Consider the following 18,640-nt stretch of genomic DNA (forward strand, 5'->3'; position numbering starts at 1 on the left):
GTGGAGCACTTTCATCAGCACATATCTTCATCTTGTTTACATGAAGTTCTATGTACGATAGCAATGCCTCATATAGCTGATTGACAGATTTGCAATTCATTGAGTACAAGGAAGACACAGCCACTTGTCCTGCTGTTACTCAGCGGTATCGCTTGTTAAATTTGGTTGATTTACCCCGCTTGAAGTTGTCTGTTTTGATTCAGTACATGCTGATATAAAACACGCTGTTAACTGCAAGAACATCAGGAGTGGTTGAAACTATGTGGGTGAGATTATTAAAAGTTGACATCTCAGAAATATGTGTTTTAACTTCCTTCCAGTTTTCTGGTCTCTTTCCCTTTTCAGATTACACAGGTCCGGTGTGCAATTCGAAACATTTTACCTTAACTGTAATCAGTGTTGGTTGTAGTAACATAAGGTCATCCCTGCTGTACACAATGCGGGCTTGATTGGTACCCATTGTCTTATTGTCCTAGAGCGAGCCAAGTGACTACAGTGCTTGCCTGTTGATTGATTTCCCACAGGAGAAACTTGAAATAGTCAGCAATATAGTCAACCAAAACGCATTGTAAATCCACATTTCTAGATGGAAAAAATGTCCAAACGGTTTCATAAATCCCTCTGAGGTATCCTTATACATGTCGATGCCTTTTCCCAGGAAAGACGAGTAATTATGAAACACAAAAATGCGACACAACATATGAACTCCTGTACATGTGGCTGTCGCTGCTGAGCGTCACCTATCAACCCGGATCTTCACTTGTTACTGCCATGGAGCAGAATCAGTGTGTATGTGTGCTCCCCATCAACCGAATGTACAAGATGTGTTATTCACTACACAGATAACAGCACCACAAAATTATAAAGCTAACAGTGGTGCTTTGTAACAGCTGTCTGACACTGGCACAAGGGCGCATGAAGCTGTACACCGGTGACGTCGACTAGAGAGTCGTCAGTTTATTGAACATAAATGAGTGAATGACTTTAGTTTTACGCAGCACCCATTTTACACTGTAATATTTCGCCAAGGGATACGAGAAATAGGTTACACACATTGTGTCCATGTGGAAAATATAACCCGGGGCTTCGGCGAACGCTTTAACCACTCTGCTACACCACCGCCCTTAAAGATAGATGAGATTAATCAGTGACGATCATAATAATGAACTAACTATATACCCGGGTTCCCTCCTTGATTCTAGACAGCGTGCAGTTCATGACGAGTTTCTCCGCCTTGGCCTTACGTGGTGTGACCTTCTGAAACTTGCTGATGTAGGCCATAAGAGCCAGCTGGTCGACGCTCGGGTCAGCCATTTCTGCTGCGGTCAACAGTGGCTCCACCCCAAGTGCCTTCGCTGCATCGATTCCTGTGCAAAGGACATAGTGGAAGACCGTTACGCTCACAAAAGTAAAAAGTAGCATTGTCTCAACAATTTTTGTTATGATTGTCTCGACACTTTTTCACGCTCCCGTTTATCCAAACATATTCCGAAAGTGATATTAAACACAGGCCAATTAAGCGACATATGTGTTAAGTCTGGATATTAAATATCATCAATCACTGGAATTAACATAAACTCGCTACAAGATACATTAGTGGAAGATTTACGTTTCTATATAAACAGGACATATGTGCAGACAGATTCTACCTTTCTGGCAATTGCCTACATGGTCGTTCCTGTCCACGTTTGGCCAGCCGGACACCTCACCCCCCAGCGAGTGGACAATAGAGCACAGGTAGAACCCGTCATTCCAGTCCGTCTGTAGCAAAAATCGTCATAACTGCATACCCGGACACAGACGTATCCTTTATCGTCACTACAGACGCAGGCATAGACGCAGGCATCATCGTGACTACAGACACAGACACAGGCATGCATCATCGTGACTACAGATACAGACACAGGCATGCATCATCGTGACTACAGACACAAACACATTAACTACAGACAAAGACACGGAGAAGCAGGCAATATAATGAGCACATACACTGAGAAAGAGGAACAATTACATACGTTTTTTAGTAAATAATTGTAAATTGTATTTCCTCCAAGACACTAAGGTAAATACATATTCGAACTGAAGGGTACTTTACCTTACCAGCAAGCACGAGTAATAGTCAGAGCTATAAATGTTTCATGTGGGTTAAGCATAGGATCCACGTGGATGTTGTATACACCTTGTTACCTCTCAGCGTACACGTTTAACTATGACACACTTCAAACCAATGGGTGTCACCAGGAATCCTGCGCATCAGAAAGTCGGTTGCTACGTTACAACAGCTGCAGATGCTATCTTATCGCCATACGGAACACATTACTCAGTTGATACAGAGAGAAGGGCATGACGCGAGCGATAGCATGATGTCAGGGTCTGCCTTCAGAGATGCTTCTCTCGGAATACGGTGGATGCTGACGAAGATTGCTGTAAGTGTGCTACTTTCCCCATTCCCCTATCTGATGGTAACATTTGTCACCGTAAAGGAATGCTCAACCCGCTTTGAGTGTTCCTAGAAGAGACACAAACTAAATCGGAGTGGTAAGATTCACCTGATATAAGGTTAATGGAATCTGGAAAACCTTGCTTTGATACATGATCCGAATTTGCCTTCACGCTTTCGTTTAAAAATAAATTTCCGAATGGTTTTAGAAAATCCTACACACAAAGCTTTGATATTTGACGCGAGAGGACAGATCGAAGATGTTCCACAGGGTTCAGACTCCTCTGTCCTTGCGGTGCGCATCACAACATCTCGACATTACGTTAAAAACAGAAGAATACAAATGGCGTCATCACGCAAGCAGTCCCGCCTATAATCCTCTCATCCGTTGGTATCCGAGGCTAACATTCTCCATGATAAATACCAGTACGACATAGTTCCGATTTACCGCTTCTAAAGGGACATATTCTTCACTCGAGACATGGGTAATGCAAGGAAGCCTTCTCTCCCCGGCTTTATTTACTTACCCGACGAACGCATAGACCTAATTACGCAAGGGACTGCTGTAGCAAAGTTTTCCTCATTCGTTTGATTCTGTGAATTCCGCGTCTATGTGGCAACACGGGCAACGGAGGACGTTCCCAAAGACGTCGTTGTGCCTACCGCCGGCGCCTTTGCTTACAGAGCTAATATTTGGTATAAGAATTTGGTGTCAAATAGATGCAAGGAACTCAGCATGTAAGTTATGTCTTTTGTCTTCTACTCTGAGATTGGGGACGTGTTTTGATGCGAGATTCAAGTGCATTGTTGTGAAAAAATGTAAATAGGTGAGTTGGCCTCATAGATGATATTTCATTTTTTAATGGACGTAAATATTTTATTCCCCGAGTCAGTCGTCGATATAGGGACATAAGGATTGCAGTGCCTCAATGTTATCATTTCTTATGCACACGGTAAGAAGACGAACGTGGTGACCGGCGATTTGTTTTCCTTCATGTTCATGAGAAAATTCGTTAGATAAAACTAAAACGAAAACCACACTGAGATGAACTAGTATTTAAATTAACCCTAGGGAGATGTCCAGACATAATGAAATGTTCACTGCTGTGTCCGTTGTACATATTACTGCGGCTATTATTTAAATATAATTTCAAAATGTTACACTTACGCCAAAACAAAACCGAAAAGACTCACGCACCTTTCACTTCATTGTATGTTGTATATATCTGAACTTAACGACAGAAATGTCACCAAATGTGTTAATACATATATTCCAAAAGGCAAAAATGAATAAAAAGCACTTACAACGCGATAACTATAAAAAGTGATTCAATTTATCCTTGATGTTACGAATAAACTAAATGTGATCATAAAATTCATTAAGCATAATTTTAGTAGTAATGATTTCTCATAAAAGGGTCTGAAGGGTTTGGTCATTTCTATGTATGTACATATATGCACTCTATAACCATGAAATCCATTGGAAAATGTTCCGGATGGAAGACACCTGTAACCCGGGTAACAATCCCAGTGATCTACCCCACTGCAACTCCATGTGACAAAGAAGAGAATGCCTTACCGATAGGTTACTGATAGCGGTGGTGCGGAGCTGGCGGCACACCCAGTTAAGTGTAGAGTAGTAACCTGGCGAGTCCTTCTTCAGAAAGTAAGAGAGATAAGTCATCGCCGACAGTTCATCCAGGGCGCTACTGGCGAAGTCTTCAGGACTTATCACTTTAGGCACGTTCAGGTGCTGTTTTGCCAGCTGCATCGCTCGTCGACAGTTCTCCACCCTTCGGGGAGAAAAACGCGAAAGGCAAAATACAACTGATCCTTGCGAAAAATCTACCAAACAAATCTAAAAAAAGTGATCAAAAAGACAAGGACACGGAGGGGTTTGAAGAGAGATTTCAGCGGAGGAGAGTTCAGTCTGTTATAGACTTAGTATAGATACACTGTCTTCTCTATTTGAGAGATATTTGACTTTAAACTGTTTAAAAGGTAACAGTGTTGAAGTAGTGTCTTATTCAAACATGTGTAACCTCAGGCCCGTTACCCAACGTTGCAGCTGGAGCAAGGAACCTGATTCTATCCGGGAGATTTTTAGATTTTCTTTGTCGCCAGGTATGTCTGAATGTTCGGCCTGATTTAAAAATTTAAAATGGCACCTGGAGGTCAGCTCACGTGTATGTGTTTCTACGTACCTTGTGGAATGGCTTGCTGCTCATACGTTCAGTCACTCGCTTATGTGGTCCTGGATATGTTAGGGAAATCGTTGCCATTCGCTGACGTACAAACATAGTGCATGATTGATGCTATTGAAATAGTTTACTTACTTATCCTGGGGACGTAGACTTCTCCAGTCCGGGCTTGTCCCTGGCTTGCAGTATTCAATAAGGGCACTGTAACAGGCATAGTCCGGATGAGGGATGAGAAACAATTATTCAAGTGCTTAATGTCCGCACATGGCGTCCAGGGTAAAGTTACAATAATGGACTAGTAGCGAGGTGAATGAGAAATAGTTTTCACGCCACAATGTTTCAGCCTGAAACTTTGATATCTTTAGAAAGTCCAGGTTTGAAACTGGTTCTGACAAACCTGGGAGAAACATGGATTTGAAACCGACACCATGGGTGAAATCATAGTTTTTTCCCCGGATACGTGCCCCTCTCTGCTCTTACAAATGAGTTGATCTTAAGGGTACAGCGATAAATAGAGCGTGTCACTAGTGTGTGTTTTCTGGACTCGAAACAATTTGGTGTTTCTCAGTTTGTAAACATAATTAACAAGTGGGTTGAGAACAGTCATACAGTTTACCACCTTCAGTAGCAGAGGGATTAGCATTGGAAATACATCACGACGTCAACGGAACGGATAATTGGATGCACCGAAACTGTATCTGTGAGGCTATATTGACTTATATTATTCTAACAGTATCCCCCGAGGAGTCGGATCTCAACGGTAGATATATGTTTTATCAAGTTGAGTAATGACAATTTATTTTTCTCGTCATCGGAACCTTCCATCAATAACCTGAATGCCCAGCCCATCGTGTTTATCTGTAGTAGTACGACCTCGTTCCGTGATGTTGACTACGTACTGTAATGCAATGCCGTCATTCCAGTCCGTAGTGAAGTTGCCGATGTTGATGTCAGTGAGGACGGACTTGAACCAGGCCATCATCAGTTTCTTGGGAGGGGCCTTGGACTTGCTGGAGCTGATCTGGTACCGCAGAATCAGATGCCATAGCAAGCCCAGTACCAACTTCAGGTTGCCATTGACAACGTCCTCGTTTCCTGAACAAGTAATGTGAAAACTATCAGTGAGGACCAGTAACATACAATTCGAGTATTCAAAGGTTACCTGTTGCCCTAAGTTTCAACATGACGCTTCAGATGACCGCTTCATGAGGCGTTGATAAACAGATTTCTCTTGAAGTCATGCATTGATGGTCCATGAATTCTAGCATGTAAACGTATTATTTCAGGAGTGGACGTCAGGAACGAATGCCAGCAGTATGTCCTTCTCATGTTAATCTTTCACTATGTTAATGAGCGTGTTTTTCAATAACCACAATCTGAGATCCGTCGGATGAAGCCACTAAATTCATTTTACAGATTTGGACAAAGCCTACGCGTAAGAGAATGGTACTGATATACCGAAAACAGGATTCTGTCACGCCCAAGAGTCGCAACTCATGCATTTCAGACAACTAGCCTCCCGTGCATTCTGTGGTACGAAGGCACCGCTGATGCAGAACAGAGAAGCCAGGCGAGATACGTAAGTGAGCTGATTGGACCGTTCCCCACCGTTACCTATAAGGTGGACACCATGTCACAGTAAGTGTCATTTGTGGACAAATCCACGTTAAACTAATCGACGTAAATTATTTGTTGTTTTAGGGACACAAATAGCTACAGCACGGTTTCGTACATACACACAGTGCTTCTGACATATAGAACCGCGCCTGAAATATTTTTGCGTGTTTGTAGCATTTTTCGTTTTGACGCAAACACTGCCTGTACGTTCTTTGAGTCTCTATATTATCCATGTAGGGTGTCCGTGATAACGGGGTATTTCTGTCAGCTGGTATCATGGCACGTCAGTTAATCCAGAGTTTTACAAGCAGCCGCAGACACACCCATCGGCATGTCTTGTGTAAAAGGGGCGACTGGGTGGCCTAATGGTAATAGTCTTCGCCCGTCACGCTGAGGTCAAGGGTTCGATTCCACACATGGTTACATTATTTGAAGCCCAGTTCTGGGGTCCCCTGCCGTGATATTGCTCGGAGTTTGATAAAACAGGCGTTAATGTAAACACTCTCATTCACATCTGTGTAAAATGTCGAATGCGCGTTTCAACAGTTTAATCTCAGCGTTGTAGAGAGTACATCCGTCCTGAATCAGTTGCGTGTAATGTCGCCATCTCATAACAATGCGTTCTTAACAAGGCAGGAGTCATGCCCGCTTGAGCATGACAAAAACAAATAAATGCAGAAATTCTGCAAAGTAAACACTACGCTGTTTTGTTGATCAGCAGTACAGGAATCGATTTGGATCGATAAGATAAGAACTGTGACGACCTGGGCAGATAGGCTGTGTCTGGTTTATGCAATTACAATACACACACGCACGCAAGCGAACACGAACACACACGCCCACACCCACAAATGTATCCTTTACACTGACAGAATAATTTCAGTTTTGTGACTTAGTGTGATTTGACGACGTTCTCAACTTAACTACCCCATTACTACAGGCGCTGACAAGACTAACTCATTGTGACCTTGAGGATCTGATGACTGATCTGGACAAATGAAAACATAAAATTTTGCAGACTTTTTATTTTCCTTCTACAGTTCTGGTAACAAACGGAAGACAAATTTACTTTGATAACACTATAAAAGAACATCGACTGGAGATCGAATCTACCTTGGCTGCCAAAAAATTACGAAAGCTATCTGTTCAATACAACAGCAACATTGAATATTAGTTTCTTGATTGGAAATCAATGACGGTGTTGGTTGAAGGAAATCTGATGTTTATGCCCCAACTTCAGATCAATATGCTTTTCCCCGGAACATAAATTCTCAATCACGTGATATTGATCGAAGGCCCAGTCTCTTAAGCCGACAAACTACGTGAGGAAAAGCAAGCAGGGTTGTGATGTGGCCACAGAACCTGTCGGACGAAACAAACTCAACAGTCTACTGCCACTGCGAGAACACTGTCTTGCCCATGGTGCGCAGACACAGCACAACACCAGGGATACGGTCTGTACTAGATTCAGTTAAGGAATTACGCTTTGTCATGAAGGACAAACACACCTCGCCTTGCCCCATTGCGGAATTCACTGACCACGCGTGTTAAGGAGACGCTACTTACAACACTATGGCTGTAGGGCATTTTTGCCCGCGATGCGGTTCCCACAACTCAGGGAAAAAGATCTGACGCGCGGTGAAGGTACTTTAAATAACCGATTTGTTCTCAGATTGTACACGTGAATGTTAGTAACATCTAACGCTTTATACAGGTTCAATGTGGACTCTTTAGCCACTCCTGCCGACAACACTGATGTACTCCTTTAATATAAGTAAAACAAAACGATCTACTCGAAGCTTTATTTCCGGAAAAGTAGTATTCCTACGTCACCTGCAGCTTGTAAATCATTGATGACACACCATTTGATACGAGTGGTCTACATACAGGTATACATTAAGAACAGGTTTCGGGCCTGCTTTTTGCGTTACAAAGACTAAGTCAGAAATTCTGCAATTACCACTGTATGCTTTTCCGTTGATCAACATGAAATCACGTGAATAGCGCGAGTATTTTCAAAGAATGAAAACAAGCAGTTTCGTCCTCAACAAAGTAATGCGCACAAACTCACAAGTACCGTTTTTACCACTATACATACACCCGTGTGTACGTACATACAAAGAGACGTATACAACATACACGCATACCCATTGGAAACAGCAACATCGACAATATCAGTCTTTCTTTCTCAAGCGGCAAATGCCGTTACACAGTATTATGGTCCAGATGGATGAAACAATGAGCACTCGATTTGTATTGTCAGCTTCCGGAGGAGTTAACATCAGATAATGAAGAATACTGGTTTAGCAGAACCGAACAATAGCCGTCCGGATTACTGCAGTTTTCCTGTGTAGTGAAGATGACTGCACACCAGTTATGTAACACGTGTCCCATCAACCTGTGCAGATCGTTGTGATACTTTATTTCCTCAAACTGGAGTCCACAGTCTGCACGGACTGGAAATTGTACTGACCCTTCGATAAGAAGAGATATAGGCCAAATTTAACACGCCCAGCATGTAGCATGACCGGGCTGTATCTGTATCTGACCTTTGTGAAAGATAACAGTGTGTTTGGTAAGCAGCAGTTTGTCGCGAGCTAGAATCGTTAATTGTATATCGTGAGGTGTATTGTGGTGCGTTGTGTGACGTGAACAACGGTTAAACGAGAACATGGTTTGCGTGTTCTGCTGGGTAAACAACGGTTAGGTTGGGCATGATTAATATTCATGTTTTGTGTGGCAGTGTTCTCGTTACCGCAAAAACCTGCGCTTTCCACTTAGGAAATTGATAAAAAGGGCAAAAATATATTTCGGACGCATAGACTCTGGTCTATCTAATTTTTAAAAGTGCATTCAAACTGCAACATATAAAAACAAGAAATTTTGAAAAAAAATAGGATTGTAATGAAAATTTCACTCGCAAAAGACATGGACTACGCATTTATAATAATATTTCTGCATGCACTCGTACTAAACCTACCGAGAACACTGGTGAGGGGAACAACAGTTAGATGCGGGCATGATTCATGTGTTGTGTGAAGTGGGCAACCACTAGATGGGGGCATGATTCCTGTGTTGTTTCATATAAACAACTGTTAGGTGAGGGCATGATTTCTGTGTTGTGTGAGATAAACAGTGGCTACTTGAGGGCATGATTCCTGTGTTGTGTGAGATGAACAAGGGTCAGGTGAGGGCATGATTTCTGTGTTGTTAGAGATGAACAACGGTTACTTGAGGGCATGATTCCTGTGTTGTGTAAGATGAACAAGGGTTAGGTGAGGACATGATTAGTGGGTTGTGTGAGGTGGACTACAGTCGTGTGCCTGACACACCAGATATAACTAGATAACATGCCACGTGTCAGATACCACAGTACACTGCATTAAGTCGCGAGTTGAACCAAGTGGCAGCCATTGATTGAGAGTTGTTCATAGATAAACACACCTGCATCTCCAGCATCACTGAGGTCCTTCATCGTCACTATCGTGTACCTGTGTATTTGTTTGCCATGGTCACGAGGAGCGGATTTCTCTGTAGTTATATTCATATTTAATAACCTCACATGGAAATATTGACAGTCCTTGCCCCAAGACACCAAAGGCGGTCAAGAAACAAACCATGTCTGCTACTGTGTCGATTCTTGCACATGTCCTCAAAACAAATTAAATCTGTTGTCCGGGAAATATATTTCTCATATAATTAGTTTATTTCTCTAGCAATTTAGTATCAGTCATGAAATTGCTTTATTAATAGCCTACAACAGATCATACACGTATCATTATTTACATCGAAGTCCAGAAGATGAAACTGAACTAAGAGTACAGGAACCCAAACCACATGTCGAAGTTAATTCGGTACCTGTGGGTTAATTTCTGAAACAATTAAAGAGCTAACTTGATTGACACAAATGATAGTTTCCCAATAGCGTACATAGATGCCCATGATATTGAGCACTAGAACTTCCATACACTATTATTCTCTGCCTTATAGCTGGAATATTGGTGAGTGCGACGTTAAACAACAAACTAGCCAATCATAGCACCCCGTTGACCCTACTTCACAGACCCCACCATACTGTACACATACGAGTCCTGACTTCTTCAACGGTTACTCTGTAAGACGTTTTACAAATATAGACCTGCCTTGGTGATCATATTCTCATAAAGAGCAACATGCACAGATTCATTTGAAGTTCAGTTAGAGAAATGCGTGAACTATTAATTTAGAGTGATTGGTGGATGAGTATGATTTTCGGCCTCTTGTAGAAATATTCCAGCAATATCACAGCAGGAGACACCCGACATGGGCTTCACACATTGTACTCGTGTGGGGAATCTAATTCGGGTCTTTAGCATGGTAAGCGGGAGCATTAACCTCTCACCTACCCCTATAAGTTGGAACCATTCCGTTTCGGATCAGCACGACCTGGAGGTTCGTGTCAAGACGTCCCAGTGGGCCTAACACAGCTACTACTTACATTATTACTCTCTGGTGGTTCATGGTACTGGATGTTGATGCCAGAGGTTCATATTAGCGGGGTTCTGATTATTGGGGTCGTCATTGTCAAGGGTCAGATAAACGAGTTTACAATCCCAGGTCCACGTTCGCCAGGTACATCATTTGTATTCCCAATTCCTTCACCACAAAGTGGTCCCAGGCCAGAACGCCTTCACATATGTTTCATTGCGTGTTATTTATTCTGTGTCCATATATACATGTTATGTTCTGGGTTTGATTATGTGCTTTGAAGGGTGATGACGGTATGAGTTTGTAAACGTTTACACGTATAGCATTCGAAGTGCAACATCTGACAAGGAGATGGAACTGGTTTGATGGAATAGGCCTGTAGTTGGGTTACTATTTACACCAACACAGGACTTGTCCATACCGGCAGTTACACCGGTCGTGTCCACGCCTGACATGTATACACGGCCGATCTCCTATCTGCAAGTTCTGGTCAGGCTTTGTGACCATAAATAATTTAGAAGTTAGAATTCTTAAAGACAATAACTAGAAGAACCTATGTCTAATTGTAGAGTTTATGGGAAACTTGGCAGGGCACCCGTTACAATTAAGGCCTTAACCCGAGTGATCTACATAAATGAACTAATTTCAACGATCCTACAAACATGTCTCATAATCAGTATTGTTACGCGACACTAAATCATCGTCGAAACGAAAACTCATATATGGACAGAGACAGTAAAACAAACGCTAGAAAATGACAGACTGTCAGGTGTGTTTATAAACTCATAAGTTTCTATAAGATCATGAATGGAATTCTACAACACCAATTGCTTCATAAACACTAAAAGAATTGTTACATTTGTCCTATATACATAAATTACGTAATGCAGTATCACCTAAGATATATCACCAGACTGATATGTACTGTAAATCGGCCCAGATACATGACACATCTAAATATATTAGTACATGCTAGTGTCAGTAATTCTTGAGTTTGTCGTCATCTTAAGCTTCATTAAATGTATGTTGTATATGTACACCTTTGTGCTACTGTCTTCACAGGTGAAATGATAGCGTGCTCTACATATGCTCATAATATCAATCACTGGGTAGCAGACCAGATTATTTACAAATGACCGTTATATATCCTATTGTCAAATAACAGTCGCAACAGTCATACATTCCGCCGTGTCCTGATACAATGTCACTGTGCACAGCATGACCCTGCTATCTTGACAATCTGTGAATGTCGAAGGACGTGACGCATGCAGTTTTTGTATAACGCCGGGCAGCAACTTGTATGTCCAATAAATCAAAATAATTTACGCCTTGATGTCTCCTTGGAAAGTACGCTGGTTATTGACACTAACACTACACGGAGCTGATACCCTAATATAGGGGAAACACGAACGCAGTAGTACATTAATCTGGCGCTACAGTTCTACCCCAGTGAAAGGAATTTAAGGCCACAAGCCTTAAACCGCTGCGTCCCCTGTTCCAGGAACCTATCGTTTGTTGCCAGAAAGCAATTTGTTGAACTCATTCACCTTAAACACTGTTCAGAGAGAATTTAATGTTTCCTTATTATTGTCTTTTTGGATAAAATAAAATTAAGCTCATGAATATATTTGTCTTGAAAAAGTAACAAGTGATATTGAAATATTTATGCGTGTATGTTTAACTTCTACACCTGTGACACATTTTGGCGGTACGACAGAATTTGAACCATGGGATAGTATTTAAGGTGAAGGTAGACTTCAGAATCTGTTAGTTTCCATAGTCGACGGAAGGGTCGGATGGGGGATCGGGGATGGGGATGGGGATGGGGATGGGGGATCTCTTTGATTCGGAAATAATAGATTTACCCCAACCATAATCAAAAGACAATTATTTCACCGGATATTAACACTATTCATGATGCCTGACAATGAATCCTGCCAACAACAATTAGTTGATGTCGTTGGACCACAACTTCTTCACCACAGCAGCATCTGAACTCTGAAATCGAAAACGTCATTAAACTGGACGTCTTGCAGAATGCCGTGAAATGGAAAAATATGTTAGAGACGAGCTCAATATTATGAGCACTAGATGAACATACAGTGATGTCACCTGGGCTTGCAGTTGTTTGCCACGTTTAGGTGAATCAACTACACCCTATCCATCCCTCTTGTCTTGGTCTGCCTGTAGCCACAATATCGCTATACACACTACGAGTCGTGGTCTCAAAGTTCAGCTGGCAAATTTGGGATCTGGAATTTCAGTGTGCGTTGATCTGACCTGTAGGCGTCGTCATGATGTCCTGTGTCGAGTTTCCCTTCTATAACGCTATATAGAGGGCCCTTGTTCTATATTGATTGTCTTACACGCTACACCAAAGTGAACCTACGTCACGTTTTGACTGTCTGACATGTAACGTCGTGATCGTCTCCAGTCAATCCTTGTCTGATGTTAACGTCTCACACCTTGATTATCTCACCTTACAGGTGTTGCTAGTTATCTTTTATTGTTATCTTGATTGTCTCACTCGTCAAGTTTTGATTGTCTGACCTGTGACACATCCACTGTCGCATTCATTTCCATTTTCTGTTTGTTTCACATGTCTAGCTTTGATTGTCTCATCTGTCACTTTTTATTATCTCACTTGTCGTATTCTGGTGGTCTCCCCTTGTTTGTCTCCGACGTCAAATTTTCATTGACCCCCCTGCCACGTCTTGGGCCTTGATTTTCAAAGCTCTCTTATCGCTAAGATTGTCGTAAGTGCCATACATCAACACTAGTTTACGACTGTCTTAGCGCTAAGAGAGCTTCGTAAATCTAGGCTTTGGTTGTCTCCCGTCTCACATGTCTCATCCTGATAGACTAACATTGCCTGCCCTGATTGTCTCTTTCAATGAGTTTTGACTTTCTTTTTTATCATGTCATGGATGCCTTACAATATTCGGGAACAAACGACATAAGCCAATCTTGGAACTCAATGGTATCCTCGTCACCACCGGGCTCTGATCTTCCCCTCAGAGACAGATGATGGTCGTAAGAAGCGACTAAGTCGATCTGGTGGTCAGAACCACTGATGTGATTGACACACTATCGCAATGGCTGCGAGGTATTATATTTATTGTGTCAGTCTCCGGATTGTTTTGTTCTGGCTCAACTACTAATATTCAGGTAATAGTATTAAGCGGGGCGTTAAACAAATTTATCCAGTACGCTTCGTTAGACTCATATCCGCCCTCGATATATCCGGTTTTAACTGTGTCTCTAAGTGTCTACTAGAAATGGACATTGTTTTTTTTATTTTGTTATTTATTTCTTGAGTATTCCGCAGATAACCCTCCATGTATTGATTAGCTGTATAGCGAAACTCTGATGTATTCAGATTTGACGGTATACGTAAACGGAATGCCTATCTTTACGACGTGCTGTGGGGTACCTTTGTGATTAGTGCGTTCGCTCGTCACGCCGAAGATCCGGTTTCGATTCCATATTTCGTACAATGTGTTGGAACACACTAAAGGTGTCGTAAAACAACACTCATTCACTCACTACATACGAGGACGTTTACCTGGGGCGACATAACAAACATTACAGCAACACACTGTGTACACTCAACCTTGTTATACAATTCCCGAAGTACATAAATAGTACGCAGTCCATCTCCATCTCGAAGTTCGGTTATAACGAAGTAATAGTGGATCCGGTCGTATGTGCAGTCGTTGCTTCTCGATATCCACCTGTCCCACCAACATAACACTGATTTATAGCATATGTCTGTGTATTTAATTGTATTCGCTCTCTTCTTAAGTACATCGTGACTAACCATCTCAGCGGCTCGGTTTCTTCCTTGTCGGGCCCCACATTACCTCCATAGAATAAATTACACAAAAACACATATTTGTGATGTAAATTAAGTGTGTGTGCTGCATTGTAAGCAGCTGTTTAAAAGGGCTGTCTCTACATTTAAGGTGTGAGTCGGGGTGTATTTCTCGCAATAAAATACTTCTTTTACACCCCTCTTTGTTGAGCCGTGATCCAGTGAACTCTTGACGACAGAATATGCAGACATAACGATACACCAGGCGTTATTGCTGCGGACGGTTTACGGTCGTGTGTGAGAAAACAGAGAGGCTGTTTGTATGATGCGTGCTTGCGTGCGTGCATGTGTGTGTATGTGCGTGCATATGTGTGTATGTGAAAAGCGAGTGAGCGAGAGGGGTTACGGAGGGTACAAAAAATAGCGACGAATCTAAAATTCACAGTCTAACCATATTGCATTTGAGAATGTATAAGTATTATAGTAAACTCAGCCAGTGATATTGGGACAGACGGGGAACGAGCTGAGCGGAATCGCCTCTGCAAGTAGAACTCAGGAAGCGAGGAAACAAGAGGTAAATGATTGATAAATGAATCCAGACGAGACATTGAAGGTTAGATTTAATTTCAAGAAAACAGGGACATCCCAGGAAGAAAGTCATAGAGAAGGAAGTGGTGTAAGAGGAACGAAGAAGGATGAGCCAGGAGGCTAACGTACACGAACTTCACTTGTATAAAACTCCCAATGAGCGTGTATTCAAATAGGCTACACGGATATCACACAGTAACTGTCACTCTCGCTGACAACTTGGCAATATAATCGCTAGCACCAGCGGAATGTGGCCTAGGGTCACTCCTGTGGTACAGTGACTTCTGCTATATCAGATCAGCCACACCTCTCCATACTGGGTACGTATGACCATTGCACTGACATTGTGCGCCCATTATATCACAGTAAAACATATCATAATACAACACAATGTTTGAGAAACGGCTTTATCTCGCATGAGCTGTTATCTTAATCCAATAAAGCGGGCGTGTCTCTGTTTATGGGGTTATGTGTTTGCATACGTGAAATTGATATGACACACTCACCTATATTCACGAGTCGGATCTGATCCTCAGCAATGGCTTCAAATGCTAGCTGGACATTCTGTAACATCTGAATTCTGCTTCTAGGTTTGGTATAAACACGACCAATCTTTCTAAACTGTAAAGCTTCAATTAGGGCCACGAGTTTGACACCATCACAAAAATCGGTGGCTAAATTGTCCACCGTACGTCCACTAGTGGTCAGCTGTTCGTTTACCCAGTTGGAGAATGTCTTGTGCTGAATCTGTACCCAGGTATCCTCTGGACCCTTAGCTGATAGGTTCCCCACCCCCGGGAGGGACGGGGAGGGGTCGTGGCGCTGGTTGTCAGACATCGTCCCTCACGGAAGGGGCGAACTGAGCGTCACCTGCTGTTGTTGGTAATCCCCTTGTCGGATTGGGCATCAATACTAACGCCACACCGTGAACAGGTAAAGTTATGTTCAGCCAAGCCAGGTAAGTCCTCCAATCGATATATCTCTATAATGCTCTTCGGATCAAGGGCGGTAACTCCCAGTTGTCACCCGATCTGATAAATAATCTGGGTTACGTTTGATCGACATGAACCAGAAGGAGTGAGTCAACTCAGTGGAATAAATCAATTGTCATGTGCATTTTGACTTGATTAGAAAATCATTGATTTATTAACTCAGTAAATATATCTCATCTGACAAGAAACTGCACTCACTTCACATCCGTGTCATCAACGAGTGCTTTTGTAAAGTGTGTGTTGTGTTAAACGGCAACATGCATAGAATGTATCACTTGCTTTAGAGTTTCTCCTACTTTTAATAATTGAATTGTAATAATAAAGTGATGAAACTGAATACAAAATACAAGGCTGTTTGTTAATATTTTCTAACAACTAAATACTTAAGTGATACTGACAATGATACCAATTTTGTGATCGTGTCAGAAATACATATTGATGTGCTATGACGATAACATAAAATAACGATAATATGTTACGTTACTGCTTATGCTTTGATGTCTGTTCTTGTGTAACTGTGCGCTTAGTGATGTTCCATTTTGTGAAGAAACTCGACAATGGCTGAACTCATTAGCATCCAAGTATTGATCTGGCGTTCGGTGACACATGTTTTGCAAATTTTAAAATAAATATTGCGCTTTCGGGGACCTAAAACCACAATACAAACTACTACTACTACTACTGACCCGTGAAGGTCCCGGAGTAGAATAGGTGTTCAGCATCCCATGCTTGCCATAAAAGGCGACTGTGCTCGTCGTAACGCGACTAAAGGGATCGGGTGATCAAGCTCACTGACTTGGTTGACACATGTCATCGGTCCCCAATTGCGCAGATCGATGCTCTTGTTGTTGACCACTGGATTGTCTGGTCCAGACTCGATTATTTACAGACCACCGCCATACAGCTGGAATATTACTGAGTGCGGCGTAAAACTAAACTCACTCACTCACTACTTCTACTCCTACTACTGCTGCTGCTGCTACTACTACTATTACTACTGTTGCTGCTTCTGCTGATACTACTACTACTACTATTACCACTATTACTTCTACTACTGCTGCACCATCTACTACTATTACTACTACTACCACACCAACTACTATTACTACTGCTACTATTTCTAAAACAACCAACATTACCACAACCATTACTAAGACGCCTTTCACTACATCTACTGCCATTACAACTACAACAACTATCACTGTAACTGCTACAACAACTACTGCTACAACAACTACTGCTACCTCTGCCGCTGCAACTGATACTACTGTAACTGATACTACTACCATTGCAACCACCTCTACTACCCCCAGCCCCAAAACTACCTCCACACATAGCTGCTAATATGTGACAGGAGCAATTATATCAATCCTTACTTATCCTTGCGCCAGTAGTTTTGAGTGAGTTAGTATAGTTTTACAGTAATATCATGGTGGGTCACTAGGAACAGGAATCACACATTGCACCCATATGTAGAACCGAACCCAGATCTTTGGCGTGGCTAGCGAACGATTTAACCGCTATGCTACCCGACCACCCCAGCAATGTTGAAACTGATGTGGTCGGTACAGGATTCTTCTCTGAAACATGAGAATCATCGGTCATGGTCTTCACCGTCGGCTCCATCGTGGGCGGCAGAGTAGTGACGTTGTGACGTGGAGACTCAGGTCCAAATCCCTTAATATACGTCGAGAAGCCACCCGTTAGCTTGTCAGTATCATGACGACAGGACGATTCACTTACTCATTCATTAATGTCATGTCGTTGTATCCTATCATACAGATGTTTTGTCCTACGTGAATGAATCGAACGCCATATCCGCAGAGTATTATATTTTCACCCATTGCCCGTCCCTCCACAATCTGACCCGTCAGCCACGCCCACAAACTGAAGAATTCAGCAGTGCCAGTGGTCGCTCGTGCAGGTAGCACGACACTGACTCGAAGACTAAACGGTACTTCAAACTTCTTGTATCGGAATGCATCATGAAAGTGACTGAATGCTGGTCGGACGGAGATTTGTTAAAGGTTTGCTGAAAACGCTATGTCTCAGTTCCAAACTTCGCTGATGGGTATTCAGTTGTGCTGGGTTGGCCATGACCTGGTCATTCGCTGCATCCAGCAGGTAATTAACATAATGATTCATATGATTACTGTAGATATTTGTTCCAATCACAGTATTTTTTTTTCAAAAAGCACAACGCATCCGATTATATAAAGAGCGGATATGTGTCGATAGTGTTCAGACACCAATATACAGTACATCGTACGGTATAGAACATTGGCTTCCCGACTAGGCATGGCAGAGTTACCTCCCTTAGACGGAAGGAAGCGTCACTCTGTTGTGGCTACTGTTTGGGGTAATGGAGACTTGTTTAGAACTACCTGCAGCGTTCGCAGAACTACTCGATACTGCAACAACACGAAGAGACGTAACGTCCAGAAAATGTCCATCTTCTCCGTCTTAACCTGATAGTATATAATGTAGGGACACTTAAATGATTAAGATTCAACTTTGTTTA

At 42.2% G+C, this 18,640-nt stretch overlaps 1 protein-coding gene across 2 annotated transcripts in view; it reads right to left on the bottom strand.

The window, feature by feature from the left end:
- LOC137281222 (filamin-A-like) overlaps positions 1 to 16,123 on the bottom strand; it is a 29,346-nt gene extending 13,223 nt beyond the window's left edge. Inside the window, exons 1-6 of one of the 2 annotated variants that reach the window (XM_067812350.1) lie at positions 15,634 to 16,123; positions 5,541 to 5,736; positions 4,777 to 4,842; positions 4,020 to 4,233; positions 1,650 to 1,761; positions 1,180 to 1,367 (exon numbers count right to left, since the gene is read on the bottom strand). In XM_067812350.1, the coding sequence (XP_067668451.1) occupies positions 1,180 to 1,367; positions 1,650 to 1,761; positions 4,020 to 4,233; positions 4,777 to 4,842; positions 5,541 to 5,736; positions 15,634 to 15,964 (1,107 nt within the window). In that variant the 5' untranslated portion in view covers positions 15,965 to 16,123. The remainder of the gene's footprint in view (positions 1 to 1,179; positions 1,368 to 1,649; positions 1,762 to 4,019; positions 4,234 to 4,776; positions 4,843 to 5,540; positions 5,737 to 15,633) is intronic. The other variant, XM_067812351.1, reaches the window with a different exon arrangement.
- Positions 16,124 to 18,640: the final 2,517 nt, after the last annotated feature.

This window comes from Haliotis asinina, chromosome 4 (genome assembly GCF_037392515.1).
Source record: "Haliotis asinina isolate JCU_RB_2024 chromosome 4, JCU_Hal_asi_v2, whole genome shotgun sequence".
NCBI classification, from domain to species: domain Eukaryota; kingdom Metazoa; phylum Mollusca; class Gastropoda; order Lepetellida; family Haliotidae; genus Haliotis; species Haliotis asinina.